Genomic DNA, 22,914 nt, shown 5'->3' with positions numbered 1-22,914 from the left:
GAAGTGAATTTTTTTTTTTACCTCTAATCATGGCTCCACCAATCTCTATATCACAAGTAGCTAAGATTACCACTACACTTGGCTTTATCTAATTTCTTCTCTACTGATATGTTTACACAGTTTTCTCCTTCCAACCCCTCAATATGACTATTCCATTCCTACTTGATAATTTTGAAACATCGATGCATCTGGGAATAAACCCTACTTGGTCAAGATGTATTATTAATAACTACTTTATGTGTTAATAAATAGGATTTTTCAACCATTTCAACCTTGTAAGCCTTGGCCCTTTGTGTTGTTTGTTTACTATTTTGTAAATTATCTTAGTGTAGGTACTTTCTGGATGGTCCATCTTTGCCTGATACTGGAATTGATCAGAAGGGCTAAAGCATTACTGTTTCTTGTTCAGCAATGGTTTTAAATAAATGAGCTACACATGCTATTGACCTCATTGTTCACAGTCTGTTTTGCTTTTATGTGGTATTCTCTACCTCTCATCTCTTCCATGTCACTGGCCACTGCTGAGTTCCTGAGCTTTCCAAGGCCCCAGCTTTCTCTGCCCTTGTACCTCCTTCTCCAATTATAGGCTCCATTGCACCCTTGGATACCATAAATTGTTCAAGTTCTCATTTTATTTTGGAATAATTTCTTATGAATGAAGCATTTAACAAAATAGAGGACATTTAATAAAAACATCTAGGATAGCAGTATGGTCCTCACCTTGAGCCACATAATTACGTGAATTTTATGAGATTGTTATTTTCCTATTGACCTACAAAAATGGAAACTGTAGTATCAGTGTCATGTTTAGACTCTTTCCTCCCACGTGCAGGGAAGCATGGAAGCTGAGAAAATCTTTGCTTCCTGTCTGTTGGAGTGCCTAGAGGGAGATAGCTGCAGTGATGACAGAAAGAGTTTTCTTCCTTCCTTCCTTCCTTCCTTCCTTCCTTCCTTCCTTCCTTCCTTCCTTCCTTCTTTCCTTCCTTCCTTCCTTCTTTCCTTCCTTCTTTCCTTCCTTCCTTCCTTCCTTCCTTCCTTCTTTCCTTCCTTCTTTCCTTCCTTCCTTCTTCTTTCCTTCCTCCTTCCTTCCTTCCCTCTTCCTTTCTTCCCTCCCTCTCTTGCTCCCTCTCTTCCTTCCTCCTTTACTTGCTTGCTTCCTTCCTTTCTCCCTCTCGTTTCCTTCCTTGCTTGCTTCCTTCCTCCCTTCCTTCCACCATCCCTCTTTTTCTTGCCTGCACATTTAGATTCCCCTCTGCCTCCATGTAATTGTTTTGGCTCTTGTCCTGGGTGATTCTTGATCTACATTTCTGTGGAGAGAACCAAGTCCTGTGCACTATCAACTAGTTGTTACCCTGGGAGTAACAACTCGAGAACTCTCCAAGTTATCACGGCAACTGAGGTGTTCAGTTCCATACCCACACCTGGTACAGCCTTGAGCTGCTACCAGGAAGTGTACACCTTATGCAGCAGGCTTACTCTCCCTCAAGCATCCTTTGACGCTAATGGGGTCCTGGGTAGAGAAAACTGCCAACCCACTGTGGCAGGTTTGTTTCCAAATGTTACTATGGTTATTGATATATTCTAAAATTACCATGGGACATGGGATGGAAAGTATTTTGCCAGATCCATTATTGACAGTTGGTAAACTATGATCGTGGGCAAGCAGTTCACCTGTCTGATGACAATGCCTGTAGCTCACAGGCCAATGTGAATGTGGGGAAAGAATGAGTCAATCTCTCTCTTCCTGTAGAAACTACTATTATTCATTCACTGGTGTGCTAACCTTACTAATTTTGCACCCATTTTGTGCCAGGCCTTGCTTTAGAAGATAGAAAGCAACACAATAATGAGTGCACATTGTGCTAACTCCTAACTGCCTTACATGTACTTGGATGGTGTGGGGTGTAGAGTATGATTGTCTCTATTAGAAGCATACCCAAATGACCCTGCTTACATCACACTGCCCTGTGTTGAATAAAGTCTTCTGTGTGTCTCAAGAATGGTAGAGAATTCTGTTGGACACAGAGGGAAGTAGTCTGATGCCGGCATTTGGAGGAAAGGCAGACCCTTTTATGCTGAAGAGAAAATGTTTTCACCACCCAGCTGTCAAACTAGTCCTTTCCTCCCCTCCTTTCCCATCCTCTCTCCTTTTCCTCCCCCTCCCTGCAGATTGCACAGAGATAACTTGCAGGAACTTGTGTTCCTAGAGCCAGTATACAGAGCCAGGGTCATGTAAGAAGAAGGGCAGTACATAGGAAGTGACATGGAAAGGGGTAGAAGAAGAGTTCAGACTGGAGAATTCAGTGTGTTACAAGTAATACAACACTGAGAAGCTGGCCTTTATAGAATATACCACAAAGTTCTGATTTTATCCTAAGAACACCCAGGATTTATTGGAGGATTTAAAGGAAGAATGAAGTGATCAGATCTGTTTTCACACAGAGGATAGATTGAAAGTAGGAAGTCACTTTCAAGTAGTCTTTCAGAGATGGAAGCAAAAAGATTGGAAAGGAGGAATTGTAATCAAAACACCTTTTATAGGTTAAATGAACATGACCTGGAAACTCGAGTACTAGACTCTGGAGGATGCATAATAGGAAAGGAGGAAAAGTTGACAGAGTCCTAAGGGAAAGGGGAGATGCTCAGTGCTTATTCCTAATGAAAGATTTTTGGGGGGGCGGGGGTGGAGGAGTTGTACCAAGATTTAAACTCAGGGCCTTATGTTTGTTTGGCTGACATTCTACTACTTGAGCCATGCTTGCAGCCAACCCAGTTTTTATGGTTATTTTAGACAGTCTCATAGAGTTTTCTTCCTGGGGTGGTTTTGAAGTACAGTCTCTGAGATCTCAGCCTCCTGAGTAAAATAGCATCTGGCACAAGCCTTCCAATGATAGAGATCGGGAGGGGGAAGGGGCCTCGGGGGGGTGGGGAGGGGGAAGGTGGAAACACTTCTATGCCCATGATTATCCTTGGGTCAAATCTTTATCAATAGTAAAATAGAAAATACTGTTTCTCTGTATGATTGTTCAAACCACAGAACTGCTACTGGGCTTATCTTTAGAGGGCATCTTTACTGGAGAATCTCATCTTCCCTTCTCTCAAAAACCCCATGAATTCTTAGTTTTGATGGAAATTTCCAGGATGACAAGGATACTGAGGATGCAGGCTGAATTCTAAAGTATTTCCAAGTCATCTTAATGTGCATTTCAAAAGCCAAGGAAACACACTGCATCCGTCAGAGCCAGCACACAATGCACAGTTCTAAGGATGCTCTGATATCCCCACAACCTTCACACACAAAATAATGAATTTTCATCTTTAATTACTTTGGTTTTTTTGTTCCGATTGGGAATTGGTAGATCAGTAAAAAGAAAAAAAAAATCTTTTCCAAAAAATGATTGTTGAACATCCCAATTAAATACTGAAGCCTTTTAATTTTTGAAAATGGCTGTCTTTGTTTTAGTCAAGGACTCTCTTTCACTAGACATTATCCCTGGGAAAACAGGAATTAAAGGGAAAACATCATACCTGACTAGTAAAGCAACTATTAATATGTAAGCTCAAATGACAGTCTCCTAAGTGAGATTTCCGAAGGATCGAATTTACCTCCTCTTTCCCACAAACTCTTCAGAGGTTTCCACCAATCTTTAAAGTATCTTCCCCCCTTGTCTCTTATTCTTACCCTTAAATATGCTTGCATATTCCACCAAACCCCATCTCTTTAGTTACCAATTTAGTAGCTGTCCTGTTTCAGAAATCTTTCATCTCCCCTGTCAATCAACTAATGTCTGAGGTAAGGGAATCATAACTTACCAGAACTGAAAAAAGAGAAAGGATTTACATTTATTCCGCCACCTCCTTGGCACTAGATCTTCTCTACTGTAGGGAAATTTGCTGAACAGATGCTAAACTCACTGCCTTCCAAGTCAGGCAACATGTGGTTTTTAACTGTGATAGAGAATATTCTATATCTTCCACTGGCTTCCATGTACTGATACTGATTCTAGTATGATTACTGGCATGTTTATTTTCTCCTCTGTGCGATACCAATGCAAATTAATGCCTACAAGGATTCTGAGCTTTGTGGATGTTTTCCTGAAGATGTAATAGTTTCTCTTATAATCAAATGATGTTCTTCTCACCATTTTCTTAATGTTTTCTGTATTTAGAATCCAGGCATGAGAACAGAATTAATAATGTTTTAGGTGTCTTTTGGTTGGTGCACACCTGTTGTTCTCAAGATATATCTCTATTGACACAGCCTAAAGCAAAAATTAGTTTCTGGGAGCTATTTCACATTTTGGCCCAATATAAGATAAAACCATAAGCCTTTCTTTCATTTTTACACACACTGGGGTGCATTCACTTCAAAGGTTGTAATACTGACTTTTCTGATCCTAAAATAAACTGTCTTAATACACTAACATTGTTAGGTTGTATGTATCTTACTTATCTATCTAGATTTTTGTGGATCTGGATTCTGGACTCCAGCATTCTTATTATGCATGTTATGTCCTCATATTGTTTCATCTCTTTAAGTATTGAATAAATTACAGAACTAGGTATACCCAGGGTGTTGAATCATGGATTGGCATCCTTTAGGTATGATTGTCAAGCCAAATATGAATTTACCTTTGCTGTCACCTGGGCTAGTGTATTGAGGTCATCTAGAAGAATATCAGGAGAGAGCTTCCAAGATGTCCTGAGGTCACATCAGCAGTACAGCAGAAGCTCCCTAAACTATGAATTTAATAGCACCAGTGAAAATAATGTCAGTCTTGCAGCACCTGTTTTTAATTAACCCATTAGGCTTCAGTAAATTTTGAGTGATTCTGAAGCCATACCTTTACATTATAGGTCCTTATAAAATTCTTAGGATGAACACCAAGCTTACTTTGCTTGGGAAATAGCTCAGCTCTTTACCCTGGGGTATATAGTTTCCTTCTGCTGGTAGGACCCCAGACCCCTATCCTGTGATAAAACTGTCAGATAATTGGGTCCTGGGGCAGCAATCAGTTGTCTCTAGGGCTGAGACAAACTATCCACATAGTAAGGTCTCAGTGAAATACTGCTAAGTATATCACAGAAAAGAGGATCCACATCTTTCTTGTTTGAGATGTGTTATTGAAATGTGAAAGAATCAGGTCCTAGGAGAGAAAAATCAGCATCTTGTGATTCCAAATAAGTCATAGCCAGCCACTTTTTTTTTTCATTTTACTGGTCCTGGGGCTTGAACTCACAGTCTGGGCACTGTCCCTGGTCTTTGTTGCTCAAGGCTAGCACTTTACCACTTAAGTCACAGCTTTATTTCTGGCTTGTTTTTCTGGTAGGTAATTGGAGATAAGCATCTCACAGGGAGCCAGGAGTTGTCCTAGTGAAAGAGTGCTTGCCTAGCACGCGTGATCTGGGCTCCATTCCTTGATACCACATACATAGAAAAAAAAAAAGCTGGAAATGATGCTGGGTTAGGGTTAGCATTAGGGTTGGGGTTAGGGTTACAGCTAGGGTTGGCTCAAATGGTAGAGCTCTAGCCTTGAGAAAGCCCAAGGACAATGCTCAGGCCCCAAGTTCAAGCATAGGGACTGGCAAAAAAAGGTTTCACAGACTTTCCTACTTGAGCTGATTTCAAATCATGCTTTTCAGATCTCAGCCTCCTGAGTAGTTAAGATTATAGACCTGGGCTGCATTAAACTGCAGAGCTTCTGTTTGGCAAAGGACATAGCAAATTAACTAGAAAGCCTACAGACTGGGAGAAGATCTTCACTAGCCATATAACTTACAAAGGCCTCATATCTAAAATATATCAACAGCTCAAAAACTGAATCACTCCAAAACTAATCTCCAAAGAAACAACCATCCCATTAAAAGATGGGCCAAAGACTTAAAGAGAGTCTTCTCTGAAGAAGAAATAAAAATGGCCCATAGACACATGAAGAAATGCTCGACATCTCTGGCCATAAAAGAAACGCAAATCAAAACAACTCTAAGATTCCACCTCACTCCAGTTAGAATGGCCAGGATCAAGAAATCTACTAACAACAGATGCTGGAGGGGATGTGGCCAGGAGGGATCACTACTGCACTGTTGGTGGGAGTGAAAACTCGTTCAACCACTATGGAAAGCAGTATGGCAGTTCCTCAAAAGACTAAACATAGAGCTCCCCTATGACCCAGCAATTCCACTACTTGGCATTTACCCAATTGTCCAGAAACAAGGACATACTAAATCCACTAGGACAATGATGTTCATTTCAGCACTATTTACCATAGCAAAGATATTGAACCAACCCGGATGCCCCTCAGTTGATGAGTGGATCAACAAGATGTGGTATTTGTACACAATGGAATACTATGCTGCTGTCAGAAAAAAATGATATTTCCCCATTTGTAAGGAAATAGAAAGACTTAGAAAAAAATCATATTAAGTGAAGTAAGCCAGACTCAAAGGAACATAGGCTCAATGGTTTCCCTCATTTGTCATAATCAGTAGAAACTTGGGCTCTCCTAGCAGAGATTTACAATAGAACACAAGCTAGATACATAGGCTATGTAGTATGACGCTAAATGAAAGGACCTCCAGGATATAGAAACAAAAGCCATATAATGAGTGATTGTTGTCCTTAATGTACTGTGTTATCTCTCATCTCTTTTGCTTTCCTTTGGTTATCTCATATTGTTCCAATATTTTACCTTGTTATCTGATATATTTTTTCTGATATATTTTCCCCCTAAGGGGGGATCAAGATGACAAAGGGTATTAATGTTTGAGAAGTAATGCACTTTCTGGTGAATATAATGTAATCCTTCTATTAATTACAATAAGAATATATGGAAAAAAAAGATTACAGACCTGAGCCGCTGGTGCCCAGCCACTACCGACTTCTCCTCCTCCTGTTTCTTTTCTTCCTCCTTCTCCTCCTCCTCCTCTTTCTCTTCTTCTTCCTCCTCCTCCTCTTCCTCTTCCTTTGTAAATAGGAAAGTCTACAAGGTCACTCACACAGAACAGGTAGTCTTGTTATCAGTATATTTCTCTTTATATGCTATTGCCCATCTCACCTGCCATGATTTTTCAGCTTCCTGTGTATGCAGATGTGAAAGGAATTTTCCAGCCCCAGGGTCTTACTCTGGAAGCCTTTAAAGGGAAACCCCTAATTATATGGGGACACCAGGAATCATAACATTTCCTCACCTCCTCTTTCCTGGACCCTGTCTGAATCCACACCAGTATATGTGTCCAGGGTGAGAATCCCAGACTCAGTTGTATTGTAGTGCATGCACCAAGATATGGAGACTAGCTTCTGAGGCTTCCTTCTGTCTTGAGCAGCTGAGAACCTATCATAGCCAGAGTCCATGATGTGAGCATGTCAGTGCAAATGTTCTGTCCTAGGCCTTTACTCCTTGCATCCCTTTGCTTTGGCTGTGGCTCCACAGAACATGTGAGTGATATGATGGCATCTGGAAATGGGGTAGAAAATCAGTCAGATTCTCAATATTTTTGATGGAAGAAGTGACATGACTTGTGTGCGTAGGAGCTGAGAGAGGAGGAGGGTGATAGATATAATGGATAGCAGATTTTTAGTTTCAGTCCCTGAGAGGAAGTTTTTACCATCCTGAAACAGAGAAGATTCGGGCAGACAAGGAAATCTGTTCCATTTTGAAATATTGAGATTGAGATGAAGAGGGGACATTAGATTGTATGTCACACAAGGAACAGGATAGGCTAGAGATACAAGTATTAGAGCCAACCATCTATACATACTATAGTAAGTCAGGAAACTGGCTACAACTAGATAAGATAATGCTGTGAATTTTTAATAGATCAAGTTGTTCTCTTGCCATTCCTAGCTGAACATGTCCTAGGTCAAAGAAAATCCTTTCTTGGGAGGGGGTGGGAAGAGGAAATTGGGACAAAAACATGAGGAGTATCAATGTATAAGAAGTAATGCACCTACTACCTGACGAATGCAGCTGTAACCCCCTATTGACTACCCTGACAATTAAAAGAAAAAATTCCTTTGTGAAGGGGACTAGTCTTACAGAATTAGACCCATAATTATTTTCAGGAGCTGGTCAGCTGAAGGTGGGGGGTGAGAGGAACTGTGAGCTAGTCTCTGCTCTGAGGGCTGTAGGGCTGTAGGTTCACTTGTGGCCCAGCACCGCTTAGAAAGTGTCATCCTCCAGGCACACTTCCAATGCAATTAATCATGTTAATACCTATAAATAAAGTGCAATCAACAGTTACTTTAACAGTGCATGCTAATTATTTGTAGGATTGTCACTGAAAAAAGGACTTTATCTGGCTAGTTTTACCATGTCTGGGAGACATATTGTGCATATAATTGGAGTTTCTGACAAAAAAAATAGGATGATCAAATTTTTAACAGCTTCCTTGTTACAGGTAGGATACATTTGGGTTATCCATGTGATTATTTACAGGTGAAGATAAAGGACATTTGAGAGAAATATTGTAACTAGGATTTCACTTGCTAAATGAGTTATTTTTGCTGATAAATCTTTCTGAAAGAGGCTCTGTAAGAACAGGATTTCTTGGGGAGTCAACAACTCTGGGAATAAGATGCTAGGGGTGGGTGAGACTCGGGTAGGGAGGGAGGTGAGACCAGATGCCCCTTAGCCTGATGAGTCAGTGGAATATGATCTAAAGGAACCCCAAGCAGCTACTGAGGGTGCAATATATCTGCAAGGGCCTTTATATCTCTCCTTTCTTAGTGCCTCATTTCATTAATACAAAGATTATTGGCTTATTTACCTTAGCCCTTGCTAAAAGCTTTGAGTAGGCCTTTCCCATGAAGACAAGCACAAGAGCAGGAAACATTTCTTTATCCCTTTAGGGTTCCTGGCTAGATGTGAAATAGAACCTGGCAAAGACAGAGTAATAAAAACAAAGCAAAATAAATGTATTTAATCAAAGTTTTATGGGGGTAATAAGAGCCTTTAGAAATGACTTGAGGAAAGAGTATCTTTCATAAAGAACGAACAGTGTGTAGAAATGTGATTGGGCAAAAGGATATGGCACAATGGTGAAAGATAGGGAGGGGGCTGGATCTCCAAGCTGTTCTTGGTCTTGTTGGTCTCTGTGTTTGGTCTTCCTGCTACCATGTAGAAAACAAGCTCTCTTCTGGAATAAGAGTCTAATGGTCTACTTTCAGAATAGGCACTAGAAGAATGTTTTTCATGGCCAACTACAAGACAGAAAGATGAGTAAAGGTCAAGGTTTGTGGGTTTTGTGTCTGGCTTTGGAAGGGAAAGGGTCAATTTCAAGACCCCCAACTTGAGAAATTGTAGTTTATTTCACCTTCCTTACATGAGAAAGGGAAGTAGTGGGGAAAAGACATGACAATGCCCTTCCAATGTCTTTCCTTATAAGTATTCAGCATGCCAGTGTTCTTTATGGTACCATTTTCTGGGCTTTTATGGAATTAAAAAAATATAATCAATCCAACAGCATATACAATATCTGAATATAATATTTACTGTGTAAATGATTTTTCTCATTTACCCTTTTCAAAAATCAGTCCTTGGAGCCAGGAGTTTGGCCTAGTGGTAGAGTGCTTGCCTAGAATGCACAAAGACCTGGATTCAATTCCTTGGTGCCACATGCATAGAAAAAGCCAGAAGTGGTGCTGTGGCTCAAGTGGTAGAGCTCCAGACTTGCGAAAGCTCAAGGACAATGCCCAGACCCTGAGTGCAAGCACCAGGACTGGCAAAATAAAATCAGTCCTTTGCTAAGGATATGCATTCTAAATGAAGAAATAAAAACAGAAAACTAAAGAAAAAAAAAACCTGATGGGCTGGGAGTTTGGCCTAGTGGTAGAGTGCTTGCCTAGCATGCACGAAGACCTGGGTTCAATTCCTTGGTACCACATACTTAGAAAAAGCCAGAAATGGTGCTGAAGCTCAAGTGGTAGAGTTCTAACCTTGAGAAAAATCCAAGGACAGTCCTCAGGCCCTGAGCTTAAGCCCAGGACTGGCAAAAAAACAAACAAACAAACAAAAAACAACTTATTACAGAATTACCTAAGTTTCTGGAAATTATTGAAGATTCAAGACTTGAACCATTCTTTGATCAATTGCTTTTGGATGTCCCACTTCAAAAGCTTTTAATACAAACATTGAGGCCATTCATGTTTAATGTAATGATGGAGTACTCTTTGGAACCAGAGTTTGAGTTCAGTGCCCCACAGTGGCTCAGCTGGTGCTCTGCCTGTTGAACCACACTGCCAGCCCAGCATTTGGATGATTATTTCAGAGACAAAGTTACAGACTTTTATGCCAAGGCCTGCTTCAAACCATAATTTTCTAAATCTCAGACTCCTGAGTAGCTAGGATTATATGTATGGGCAACCTGGGCCTGGAATTGTGGAATACTTGGGGGTTTTTTTTGGTGGGTCATGGGGCTTGAACTTGACCTGGGCACTGTCCCTGAGCTCTTCAGCTCAAGGCTACTGCCCTACCATTGAGCCAAGCCCCACTTCCTATTTTCTAGAGGTTAACTGGAGATAAGAGTCTCAGGTCCTTTTGTTCCCTGGCTGGCTTTGAACCTTGATCCTCAGATCTCAGCCTCCCGAGTAGCTAGGATTACAAGTGTGAGCCACCATGCCCAGCTGTGGAATACTTTTGTCTAAATTTACCATTGTATAATTGGTTTTCTATTTCTTTGGTTTGGTTCTATTTTTTTGTTTATTGCCAGTCCTGGGGCTTGAACTCAGGGCCTGATTACTGTCCATGGACACTTTTTGGTCAAAGCTAGCACTTTGCCACTTGAGCCACAGCCCCACTTCGGCTTTTTCTGTGTATATGGAACCAAGGAATTGAAGCCAGGGCTTTGTGCATGGTAGGCAAGGACTCTACCATTAGGCTACATTCCCAGCCCCTGGTTTTCTATTTCTACCAGATTTTCACTTCTGATCTTATCCTTCCCCTTCCCCTACTTCCTGCCTTCTCTGGAATTAATTAAATAGCTTAAGCAGCCATTTATTATGTGCTTTGTAGGCTTATTAGTTATAACTTTCTATTGTATTATTTCAATTATTTCTTTTGGGTATAGTACAGATCTTTGGCTACACAAGGTTTTTGCCATTTTTTTTCTGGGTCACTTTTTTATTTTGCTTTCTTTTTTTCTGTTTTTGAAAATTGTACTTTATTGTTGGAGTAATGTATAGAGGGGTTACAGTTACATTCATCAGATAATACATACATTATTTTTTGAACAATGATACCCCTCCTCATGTTTTTCTCCCACTTTCCTCCCCCCCATGTTGAGCCCCCATCTTTCCAATCATCTTGTTTTCTCCTTCCTTTTCATATTTCAAATAAACAAATAAATGTATATATAATATACCAGATAACAAACTCAGTAACAACATGAGATAAAACCATAAAGAGAAAAAAAAGAGAAAAATAATTTCACATAGTACATTATGAACAACACTCACAAAGATAAACCTCTTGTTTCCATATCCTGGAGTTCAAAACTGTCTCTTTTTTTTCCATTTTTTCCATTTGTATCTTACATTTGCCATTTTGATCTTACAATTTTAGTCTCACATTTTCCAATGTATATTCTCAGTCAGCTGAGAATTTCTCTTTCTCAATATTGAATTTGTTCAATCCTAGTCCTACTTAGGTAATATACTCATCTTTTGTCCCAGTAAAGTACAGAGACATGATATTTTTATCTGCTTGAAATTCTGCAGCATCCCTTCCAGAATTTCAAGGATTTGGGAAGGAATTCACCAAAAGAATGGAAGAGTACACAAGCAGACTATTTAGCCAAAAATTTTGGCTACTATAGGCAACAGAAAGTTTGGCAGGTGGAGAGTGTACACATGCTTACATAAATTTTCATTATATCTAGCTTGCATTATTATTCATAGTCACCTAATACAGAAACAAATGGAACATTTCTTCACATAGCATTTTCCTGTGTCCTCCGGGACAGACACTCAGCCACCAGTGGCACTTCTGTATATCTTATTCCTGTCAAGTTCAAAAAGAAGCCAGATACTATGACTCCTTTAGGTTTGATTCTTACCAGAATTTCTGAAACATTTTTACTAAGAATCTAAACTCTTTTGTGTAAAATAGAATTTCTCAGCCTTGGCACCATTCACACTTGAGACTAGATAACTGTGCTTCGTTGTGCAATCAATATAGGGTATTTTACAGCCTTCCTGGGCTCAGCCTACCAGATGTCAGTAACAAACTCTCAAAAATAATTGTGAAAAAAAGAACAAAAGAAATCTCCATGCTTGAGAGACTGACTTGAAGAAGACCAATATTCAAGGCCAACTCAAGCAGGAAAGGTTATAAGACTTCAAACAATATCTAGATACAGTGCTGTCACCTGTCATCCTCGTTTTGTGGAGGGCTGAGGTAGGGAAGAGAGCAATGCCAAGCCAGAAAAGTCCATAAGATGCTCTCCCAACAGAAGGTGTGATGCCATGCATCTGTCATCCAAGCTAAGATTTGAAACTAAAAAAAATAGATGGAATACAGTCCACAGTCCAGACATGCACCTGGACCATAAGTAAGACCAGACCCCCCCCCCCCGCCTTCCCCATTTCAAGAATAACCAGCAAAAAAAAAAAAAGAGGGATGGAGGTGTGGCTCAGTGATAGAGTGAGGCCCTGAGTCTAAACCCTGGTACAAAACAATAATCTCAGATAGTGTCAGATATGCCATAAATGAGCACTATCACTCCTGAACAAGGACTACTGGCTTACGGGAATGTTTATGAACATCGGGATCTACAGGTTCTATGTGCCAGGCCTGCATGAACAGATAGAAAAAGTGTAACAAAACAGAACAGAATAGTCATCAAGTGCCAATGATCTCCTTGTTCCACAGCACACCAAGTTCAAGTCTCCTCTTGAGACAGTGATTGCTGTTCCCCACCTGCACATTTAGTCCCAGCTTCCAACCTCTCCTCATACATAGCCCAGCCACCTGAGTCCCTTGAGACTGGAGCTCCAGGAACCAGGGAGGCCTTGCCTGTTAAAGGGAGATGATTTATTTACATGAGGCAGGAGCTGCTGTACTGAGACACAAGACATCCATCTGCCTTAGTGGCCAAATAGATCCCTTTGCCGCCTCCTCCTGTGGAAGCAATGAGAGCGGGAGGTTGGGTGAGGTGACCTTCCAAAGCTGAATCTGTGCTTCTAAAAATAGAAGCATCTTCAGAGAATCCAGGATGAGAGGGGAGGGGAGGCTATGGTGTTGAGGGCAAGAACCTGACTCCCCAGAGCATTGTCACTACGAGACTGGATTAATTAGACACAGGCACCCAGCTCCATAACCTCAGGTGGCTTTCAGAAATTGAAACTAAATGAACTATTTTTTTCTCTCTCTCCCTTGTTACTCCCCTTGGGCTAAAAAGGGAGGGAGATTCATGCCTTCTGACCTATTTGAAGGAATGCAATCTGCCTAAGGAGATGGTTTCTCTTGGGAAGGAAATAGGGGCTTCTTAGAGACACACCCAGGAAGAGAAGAGCTGGGGATAAGTATCAGGGGCAGACAGCAGAGCCTTCTGGGGGTCAGGGCTCTACTATTCTTTCCCTGCATAGAGATGGCAGGAATAGACAAGTGTGCAGGTGTGCCCAAGTGGTGTGTTGGCAGGTGTATGGGTGCGTGATTGAGTGTCATGGATTCTCTCTGAGGCTTATATACTGTCCTTTCTTGTGAGCTCTATGAGGAGTTAGAAGATTGCAGAGTCTGGCAAGGTTATATGCTGACCTGCAGAGGTCCTCTGTGGTGTTCTGAAGGTAGGGACTGGGGTGGGAGGTTAGATACAGAATTGTAGGTGGATTGTGTACTAATTTGCAGTTACTATGTAGGGGGTTTGATGGAGTGGGGTGCAGCCCTGTTTGAAAGACTGTGATTTCCCGGTGATGCTTGGGCAAGGTGAGCCTGGCCTGGAGTAGGGCTGCTCCACCCTCTGGAGCTTCTGTCTGCATCACTTTGTGTGGGGGCTCTGTGTGGAATGCAAGGCAGGGAGATAAGCAGAACCACCCAGGGAGGGTCCATGAAGGATTAGTAAGACTGGGGAGCTGCTGCGATCGAGCTGTGTTTCTGGGTTGTGGGGGCCCGTTAGAAGCTGTGCAGGCTGCAGGCATAGGTAGTGGCTGAAGCCTTAGATGGCCTCTTCTTTGCCATCTAAATACAGCTTGTTCTTCCTGGGAGGGGGAGGGGGGAGGACAGAGACACACTCAAGGAAGGCAGGGATGTACTCTCCATGTGACTGATGTGAGCAGAAGAGGCATCAGAAGGTGAGCTAAAGAAGCTCTGCCACCCCTCCCCACACTGCCCTGCAGTGGAGTTCCTTAGTGTGAGAAAGAAGACCTGCTAACACTTAGGTTTGTGCTTTCTCAACAGGACAATGTGGATCTTGGAGAGCTGATGTTTTCCCTCTGTTACCTTCCCACGGCTGGCAGGCTGACCATCACCATTATAAAAGCAAGGAATTTAAAGGCAATGGACATAACAGGGGCATCAGGTGGGCCACCCTTAAATTCAGACTTCTTTATCAGAATCTAATGTAGCACCTAGGCAGTTTTGAACATAGTGATAAAGTATACTGAGTCTGGGCCTAAGCTTAATCTCATTTCTGCCACCTAAGAGCTATATGACCTTGAGCAAGTAAGTCCCTTATCCTCTCTGGGCTTCCGTTTCCAGCATATTAAATGGGCATGATCACAGATTCTGGCTTATTATGTTGTTGCAACATTAAGTGGATTAATACATATGAAGCAATAAAATAGTGTCTGGTACATACTAAATTCTACATAGCCTTAGTTATTCTCTCTTAGCATTCATGTGAACTAACTGATAGAGCTTATCTAGTTAGGTCTTCTTCTCAGATATCACCAATCTCCATGTGCAATTTCTGCTATACAAATTTCTAAGCAGAACCCTCCAAACATGGTCACAAACATTGAATCAAGGAGCATGAGATACAGGGAGAAGTATACACTATACCACTGCAGTGGGGGGAAAAAAGATATGGCTGCTGGTTTATAAGCTTCTCCTGGAAGGGATAAGAAATCAGGTAGGGTGTGTGTGTGTGTGTGTGTGTGTGTGTGTGTGTGTGTGTGTGTGTGTGTGTAAAGGCAGGATGGAGAGCTCACTACTGAAGAAGGAGAGAAAGAAACACTGGTAGGAGCAGAAGAGTTGTAAGCAGAGCAGGCACTAGTCATGTCATCCCCTCACAGAGAGGCTCTAGTAGCAAGTCTAGGTCCTTTTGCTCCCTGATGGACAAATTGCTTCTCTCTTTGTTAATTGGCTACAGGTAGTTCTGTGGACTTCCTGTGCCTATAGACATCCACCCCCAGAATATTCCCATCCTTGAGCAATTCAGACACCCTAAGATGCAAGGAATTCCCAACCCTCCCCCCTTTTTTTCATTACTGGAGTTTGAACTCAGAGATGATACCTCTTCTGCTATGCACCCAGCTCTTTTTCAATGTAGCTATTTTTTTGTTTTTGCTAGTCCTGAGGCTTGAGCTCAGGGCCTGAGCACTGTCCTTGGACTTTCTCAAGTCTAGAGCTCTACCACTTGAGCCACAGTACCACTTCCAGCTTTTTGTATATATGTGGCACTGAGGAATCCAGGTCTTGGTGCATGCTAGGCAAGCACTGTACCACTAGGCCAAAATCTCGGCCCACATGTAGCTATTTTTCAGATAAGGTCTTGTATATTTTGCCTGAGCTGGCCTTGGACCACAATCCTCCTCGGCCTCCTTGTAGCTAAGATTAAGGTTGGATGCCACTATGTTCAGCTTCTTTGTTAAGATAGAAACTCCCTAACTTCCCTGACTCCCCCACCCCTAGGCTGGTCTTGAACTGTGATCCTTCTTATCTCTGCTTCCCAAATAGTAGGAATTCCTTTTCCTAAAGACCTAATCTTGGGTTGGGGTCACAGGTGTGACTCAAGTGACGGGGTGCTAGCTTAGCATGCAGGAGGCCCTGGATTCAATCCACAGCACTGTTATAAAAAGAAATCTAATTTTAGAAAAATTCCATGCAGTAGCTCAGAATTGAAGGCCAGAGGCCTGATTCCTTCTCCTTAGAAACATTTGTGCATTTTCCTTCCAATGACAGAGAAATTGAAGATATCTTCTCCTTTGGCAACAGATGTTTTCACACTATTTTTAGATTTCACACATTCTGAAGAACACTGTCCTATCTTTTTTCTTGAATGAATGACTTAATTATGCTAAGTCGCCTCTGCCTGCATATCACATTAATTAACATCCCCAAACTGCAGCCCACACATAGGTAAAGGAGTTCTATGCAAGCCCATAGTTCCTATGTTTCCTCACTGTATCCCTGCTTCTCGTGACCTCCTCAGATCCCTACGTGAAAGTCTCCCTGATGTGTGATGGCAGGAGACTGAAGAAGAGAAAAACATCCACCAAGAGGAACACGCTGAATCCTGTTTACAACGAAGCCATAGTCTTTGATGTCCCTCCTGAGAATATTGATCAAATTCATTTATCCATTGCTGTCATGGACTATGACCGGTGAGAGGCCTGCAGCTCCTTGTCTATGGAAGCCCACTGCACCCTAGGAAGGGAATACAGAGCAGGAACAGATAAAAGGCTCGGTGGGGTCCCAGGCCACAGGGAGGGAGAGAAAGGAGGAGTGCAGGTTGGTCAGGAATCACCACTGTCCAAACCGTGGGGCAAAATCAGACTGCCACAGGGCCTCTCAGCTTCTCCATTTTTCTCTCCTCTTTTCTCTTCCTTCCCATTCTTTAGGGTCCCCTTTACATTCTACTTCTTCCCCTCTCCGTCTCTGCACACCAATAGCTCATGAACTCTAGCCCCAGGAATCTTGGGTTCTGTCAAACAATCCAGATTACCTTCAGGGAGAGATTCCACCCTAAACACTAGACTATCAACATTTCCAAATGCATAACTCCAATCTTCTTTTTTTTTCCCTTCTGGCAGTGTGTTTAATAAAGATCATTTCCATCCATTTAAGTCTGAAAGCAAACACAGAAATGTTCTCTTGAAAATGCTAGAATCAGTATGGATGACAGGGTACATTAAAATGTATAAGATGCTAGACTTTTTAATTAATACAGCACAGAAGAGATATTTATAGCCTGCATTGTAGCCAATTGTGTATTTAAAGGACAGATTTGAAAAAAAAAACACCAATCATTTTAATATGCAAAGGAAGTACCAACAGGGAATTATACATGTTAAACCAGTCATTAGACTGAAATGCAAAGTCTCTTTTTAATTAGAAACCTCCCACGTGGTCTGGGCACAGTTATAAAGGAAAAAAAATTCTGACTTCTAATATAATCTTACAAATCTTATTGGTTGCTGAAACATTTCGCACATACCTCCAAAATGTCAGCAAGGCAGCTCCAGTGACCCGCACACTTTCCCAGCAGATGCCTGGGCAAAGCATGACTGTTTTCCAGCGTGGCTTCCTGTGGGTCTGATAGCCCTGCAGGGCAGTAGCCTGGTCCCATCTCTCCTGGGCAATCCTACAGTGTATGTCAGTCCCTGCTGGGGGTAGGAAGGATTGCTGCCCACCCGCTGTAGAAAGCTAAGCCAACATTCTCAAAACTATTGCCAAGTTTCCTGCATCAATAAATCTGATTATGTGATCTCTGCCTTAATGCAATTATCAGTAAACTCATGAATCTGGCTTGGAAAAAATCCATGGCAGAATCCAGGGGCTCCTGCGTGCATCTGATTTTAATGAGCATAGACTTGATTATCCTACATGCTGTCTCCCTACTCTTGGATTGCCTTTACCACCTCCACGCAGGAAGAGCAAAAATTTCTTATCGCTGAAGCAAAGAGAAAGAAAGTCTGTGAGTTTGGATCCCAAAGAGTTAAAGAGCACACCATACTTTGCCAGTTCTGCAAAGGACTTAGCAACCACAATAAAATCAATAAGAATAAATGATTGATTATTTTTAAAGAAAAGTCAGAAACCCACCAGAATATTGGCCCTACGGTTCAAGGAGCTAAGTATCTTTGTATAGTTGATCAATCAAATTGAATCAAAGAATCAATGCTAAACTTAGATGTAAGGAGAGCAGAGCTCGCATGATACCAGTATTCTTTAATGAAAGGGAAAGCAAAAAGACCCAGGCATCTTCTGCACTCTGCCCCACTGTGGGGTGCCCAACTCAGAGCTTGCCTCTTGCCATTCCTTGGTTTTCTCTTACATGATTTTTGTTCTTCTAAACCAAAATTTTAAGAAAAAACTATTGTGGGCCATTTTCACAGTGTAGGTCACAATGAGATCATCGGCGTGTGTCAAGTAGGCAACGAGGCGGAGAGGCTGGGCAGAGAACACTGGAGTGAGATGCTGTCATATCCGCGGAAGCCTATTGCACACTGGCACTCCCTAGTAGAGGTACGAATTACCCCTATATGCTTTACATCACAGATCAGTAAGTGCCTTGTGGAACTGCGAAGGCCCCTGACAGCGTGAGAGCACGAGGCTCTGAAATGGGTTTCCCTAGTGGCATTTTAGGGAGCCACTGGGATTTATAGGTGATTTGAGATTTTTGGACATTGTATCAGAGACCATCTCTCACTTGTAATGTCCCTTCCAAAGATCTGGAACTGCTGACTTAATATAAAGTCTGAGTGAATGTGGACTTGGTTCTGTGTTAAATGCTGTCTGGAGCCTGACTTCTTAAAGGAATCCAGCCTGGGACAGAAATCTTGAATTCTCAGACTGACTCTGGCACTTACTTGATCTGGAGTCATTTGAATAGTGTTCAGTTCAGCTACATTTAATAATAATAAATACATGAAATGAAAATTTCTTTTTCTATAGAAATAATATCTAGAGGAAGTCATTCTAGGATTTCATACTGATGAACCATAGTGACAGATGCCATGATCAACAGATACCTTAACTTCTGTCTTTCTGCTTTTCTGTCTTGTTGTATTTTAATTTTTTAAATTATTATTGTAAAGGTAATATACAGAGAGGTTGCAGATACATACGCCAGGTAATGAGTACATTTCTTTTTGAACAGTGTCACCTCTTCCCTTGCTTTCTCAGTTTTGTACCCCTCTTAGCCCCTCTCCTCCCCTCCCCCACGAGCTGTCTAGTGACAGTCAAGACTGAATTGGTTCACCCATTGTCCCATAATGTGCTTCCACTTACCCTTCCGGGATCAGATAAACTTAAGTACAAGACAAGAGGTACAGACATAAAAACAAACCACACAAGGGGAAAAACAGAAGAAAAACACCAAAAGTAAAATCTGAAAACCTTTTTTTTTTCATTTCTTGGAGTTCATTTTGATAAGCATCATTTTATATGTTTCCTATGCACATAGCTAACATGTTTTAATTTCCCTTGTGTTTACCTCATTGCACAGTGTGGCTGTTATGCCCTAACCATCTCATGTCTGTTGGTCAAAAGTAAATGGTAAAGGGGAAAAGTCAACATGATATGCATTTCTTTATAAGAGAAGGGGGAAGGAAATGAGTATGTGAAGTCAATCACCCAAAATTCTGCTATACCCACCTTCCTCTGTTTATTTTTCTCTCTCTTCTCATTCGCTGTTCTCCCACTCATCTTATATTTGCTAATTCATTTCCTCAAAAGTAATTTGCAACCTTTCTGCTCCTACAGGATGAAGGAGGTAGGCTTGGAGTCAGGCTTTTATGGGGCCTGAGCAAGGAGACAGAGGTAATCGAAAAGGCTATTAGGGCTCAAGGAGGTAGGGACTTTTAGTTAGGCCAACAATGGAATGGTGCTATGACCAGGCTTAGGTCAGATTGCCCTGTTTGCACCAAGCACTTCCATGCATATCTTGGGTTTTTCCTGATTGGTCAATCCTTCACAGGCACTGGTGACGCATGCCTATAATCCTAACTATTCAGGAGGCTGAGATCTGAGGATCATGGTTTGAAGCCAGCTTGAGCAAGAAAGTCCATAAGACTCTCATCTCCAATGAGCCAGCAAAAAGCCATAATGGGAGCTATGGTTCATGTGGTAGAGCACTAGCCCAAAGTGAAAAGGCTAAAGGACTGTATTCAGGCCCAGAGTTTGTATCCTAGCGCCCATGCACAAGAAAGGTAATTTGTCCTTAGTAAATACCATTTCTGAGTGTAGAATGCCATGTAGATATAAAAAAATACACCTGTGCTTGAGAAACCATCTTTTCTCTTATAAAACTTGTGAATAAAGGGTGAGACAGAAGATGGAGCATAAGTTAATCTTTAACGTGTACAGCTTAGATTTAGAAGTGTGATGCAGTTGATAGAATGCTAGTCAATGAGCAAAAGCATCAGGTACCAAGTTTGAGTTTCAGTCTTGGATACCCCCCAAAAGAAAAGAATCAACTATTACATTGCCATCCATTGAAGTTGCTATGGAGAAAAGAGGTGTTTGTTGAGCTTTCAAGAGATTGTCCATTAAGCGTCTCTCTTTCCTGCTCTTAGTATGTCAAAAGAGTGGAGCCCCTGGTAATGAGAACAACAAAAACCAAGTAAGATTATTTATCAAGGGCATGTGGGCTGCAGCTAGAGAATGTCTCTCAGTGTTCTCCCAGTACAGTCGTGTTCCCTTCATGTCTATTCTCAAAGCTAGACAGCCTCTCTCAATGTGGCAACTCTGTCCTCGTCAGAGCATCCGTAGCTCACATCCTTCAACCAGATGACTCTGATTAAAGTAAGTATGAAAACAGCTTTGAAGAGTCTGAGGGGCCCCAACCAGATGTGAGGATCTATGCAGAAGGGATAGCCAGGGCCCCTGGCTATATTCAAGGAGAATCTAGGGTCCTCTCATTTGCAGATCTCTAAAGATATCTGTGCCATAGGCCATGGAAGCTAAGACTCTCTCCCCTGGTCTCAAAATTAATCCCTCAGGGAGGCTCCAAAGGACCTATGAGCTGCTTGAGAAATAGCCTTAGGACTGACACTGACTGAACCATATCTCACTTCTTCACTTCCTGAAATCTCTGAGGAGTCCATCTGTGGGCTCATTAAATTGTCCAGGGTTGCTACCAGAAGTGGCAATAATATATATATACATACACGTATATATATATAATAACAGCAGCTATTAATATACTTCCTGAACCCCAAGGACTAGCTTTAATTCTTACTTGTTGTCAGGAGTGTCAAAGCTCTGTGACAGAAAATGGGACAAGAGTAACACCTAGAGATTACAGAGGGGCTGCTAAACAGGCACTTCTTCCTCAGACTGAGGGTACTTGAAACACAGTACCTTATTGTGGGGCAGCATACCTGGTTCTGAGCAATAACTCCGAATAGCGTTGTGTCCCACAAAGCAGCAGGTGGAAAGGAGCCTTGGGGGAAAAAAGGGCCTTGGAACTTTCTTCCACTGCAGAGGGAAAGTGCTTACCGATGTTCTCACTTAGGAGATGCTTCTTCAGCTCTGAGTACTAAGCTTTTTGCAAATCTGTGTTCAACAGTTATGTAAGTGAGAAATAAATGTCTTCAGGGTTAAAGTACTGCAACTTGGGAGTCATTGCCACAGCAGCTAGAATTACTTCAGCTAAGACAATGGTTATTTCTGAACGGTTGCAGCAGAACTTAGAAAATGAAATGCTTGCACTCCTCCTCCCCCCACCCACACCCCCAAGTATGAAATGCAAGCTAAGAAAGGCTTGTGTCCCTTCCTTGTTGCTTCCTGCCTCTTTTAAGTAATGCTTGGGACTCCAGATCCATCCTGAGAGGGACAGTGGTGCCTTCCCCCTTTCTGTAAAAATAAACATGGAAGTGGCAGAATTAGAGCAATGGTACTGGATGAGATGAAAGCAGGTGGGAGGATGGCTGTGCTTTGTTGGATGCTGTATGGGTAGAAGAGACCATAGACGGCACTGAGATGTGGACACAATGAACTTGAGGGGACTTAGATTCACACTGCTGCACTGCTACATGCAGTGATTCTTCTCTTTTGGTTTCTTGTCTGTAATGTGGCCATAGCAGTACCTGTCTCTCAATGGCTTTGATGGGGTGAAGCTGGGACAGAGCATACAACTGCTCTGTAATGTTTTCTCCCATGATGGTTATGTATGGCCCTTGTATCTCATAGCTTGCTGTGTTTCCTCCTGAGATTGTGTCACAGAAGGAAATTTCGCCCATAATGTTTGTTGTGGAGAAAAAGAGAAAGAAAGGGAAGCCCCATGCCTGCACCCCAGTATCAACTCAAACTAGAGGAGCAGCTCACTCAGCACAAAGCTGGGCACACATGCATACTGTGCATATTGAGCTGTAAATATATAAGTTGCTTTTATGTCTTTTCAAATTCTACTTAAAGACAAAAACATTGCTAAATCCCATGTCTGTTGACAAATGTGTGTGATGTGAGTGTGTTGTGTGCACATGCCCACATTGTGTGTAAACATGCACATATACACATGCAAACACACACACACTCATTATCACTGTATGAGAAAAGGGACAGAAGAAATAGGGGGAAGCTGGAATTTAGTGTGAAGGGAGACTGGTCTGCAGAAGCCTCTCTTGCCCAGGAACCAACGAACCAGGTTAGAATGGAACCCTGAAACCTGCTGAGATCTGGCAGCCTGCTCAGAGCTGCATCCAACATGTTCTGACCTTGGCAGGGCAGGTGGCAGATGGAGTCTTCAAAGCCAATGAGTTTAAAAATCCGTTTCTCTCTCAGGGATTCTGGATAGCTTCACTGCACACTCAAAGGTCAGCCAATACCACTCCTTTTATTCTCTACCATGTCAACAGCCTAGAAAGCGGAGTAAACACCCCCAGAACATGCCACCTGGAACTCTGAGATAGAAGCATCCTCTTCACAAGACCACCAGAGATGGCAGAGAGCTAGGGGCCCTCATACCATTACAGTAATGTCTATACATCCTACCTAAGATGGTATTGGCCCAGCAATGTGTGGCCCCACCTTTTTC

The 22,914-nt window shown here is 42.0% G+C and overlaps 1 protein-coding gene across 1 annotated transcript in view; it reads left to right on the top strand.

The window, feature by feature from the left end:
* The window catches only part of Syt9 (synaptotagmin 9), a 163,739-nt gene that overhangs the window by 105,983 nt on the left and 34,842 nt on the right, over nt 1-22,914 (top strand). Inside the window, exons 4-6 of the mRNA XM_090348253.1 lie at nt 14,391-14,511; nt 16,366-16,537; nt 18,272-18,401. Coding sequence (XP_090204379.1) covers nt 14,391-14,511; nt 16,366-16,537; nt 18,272-18,401 — 423 coding nt within the window. The remainder of the gene's footprint in view (nt 1-14,390; nt 14,512-16,365; nt 16,538-18,271; nt 18,402-22,914) is intronic.

This window comes from Megascapheus bottae, chromosome 16 (assembly GCF_031878675.1).
Source record: "Megascapheus bottae isolate mThoBot1 chromosome 16, mThoBot2.hap1, whole genome shotgun sequence".
In the NCBI taxonomy this organism is placed as follows: domain Eukaryota; kingdom Metazoa; phylum Chordata; class Mammalia; order Rodentia; family Geomyidae; genus Megascapheus; species Megascapheus bottae.
This window is presented reverse-complemented; position numbering and strand designations above follow the sequence as displayed.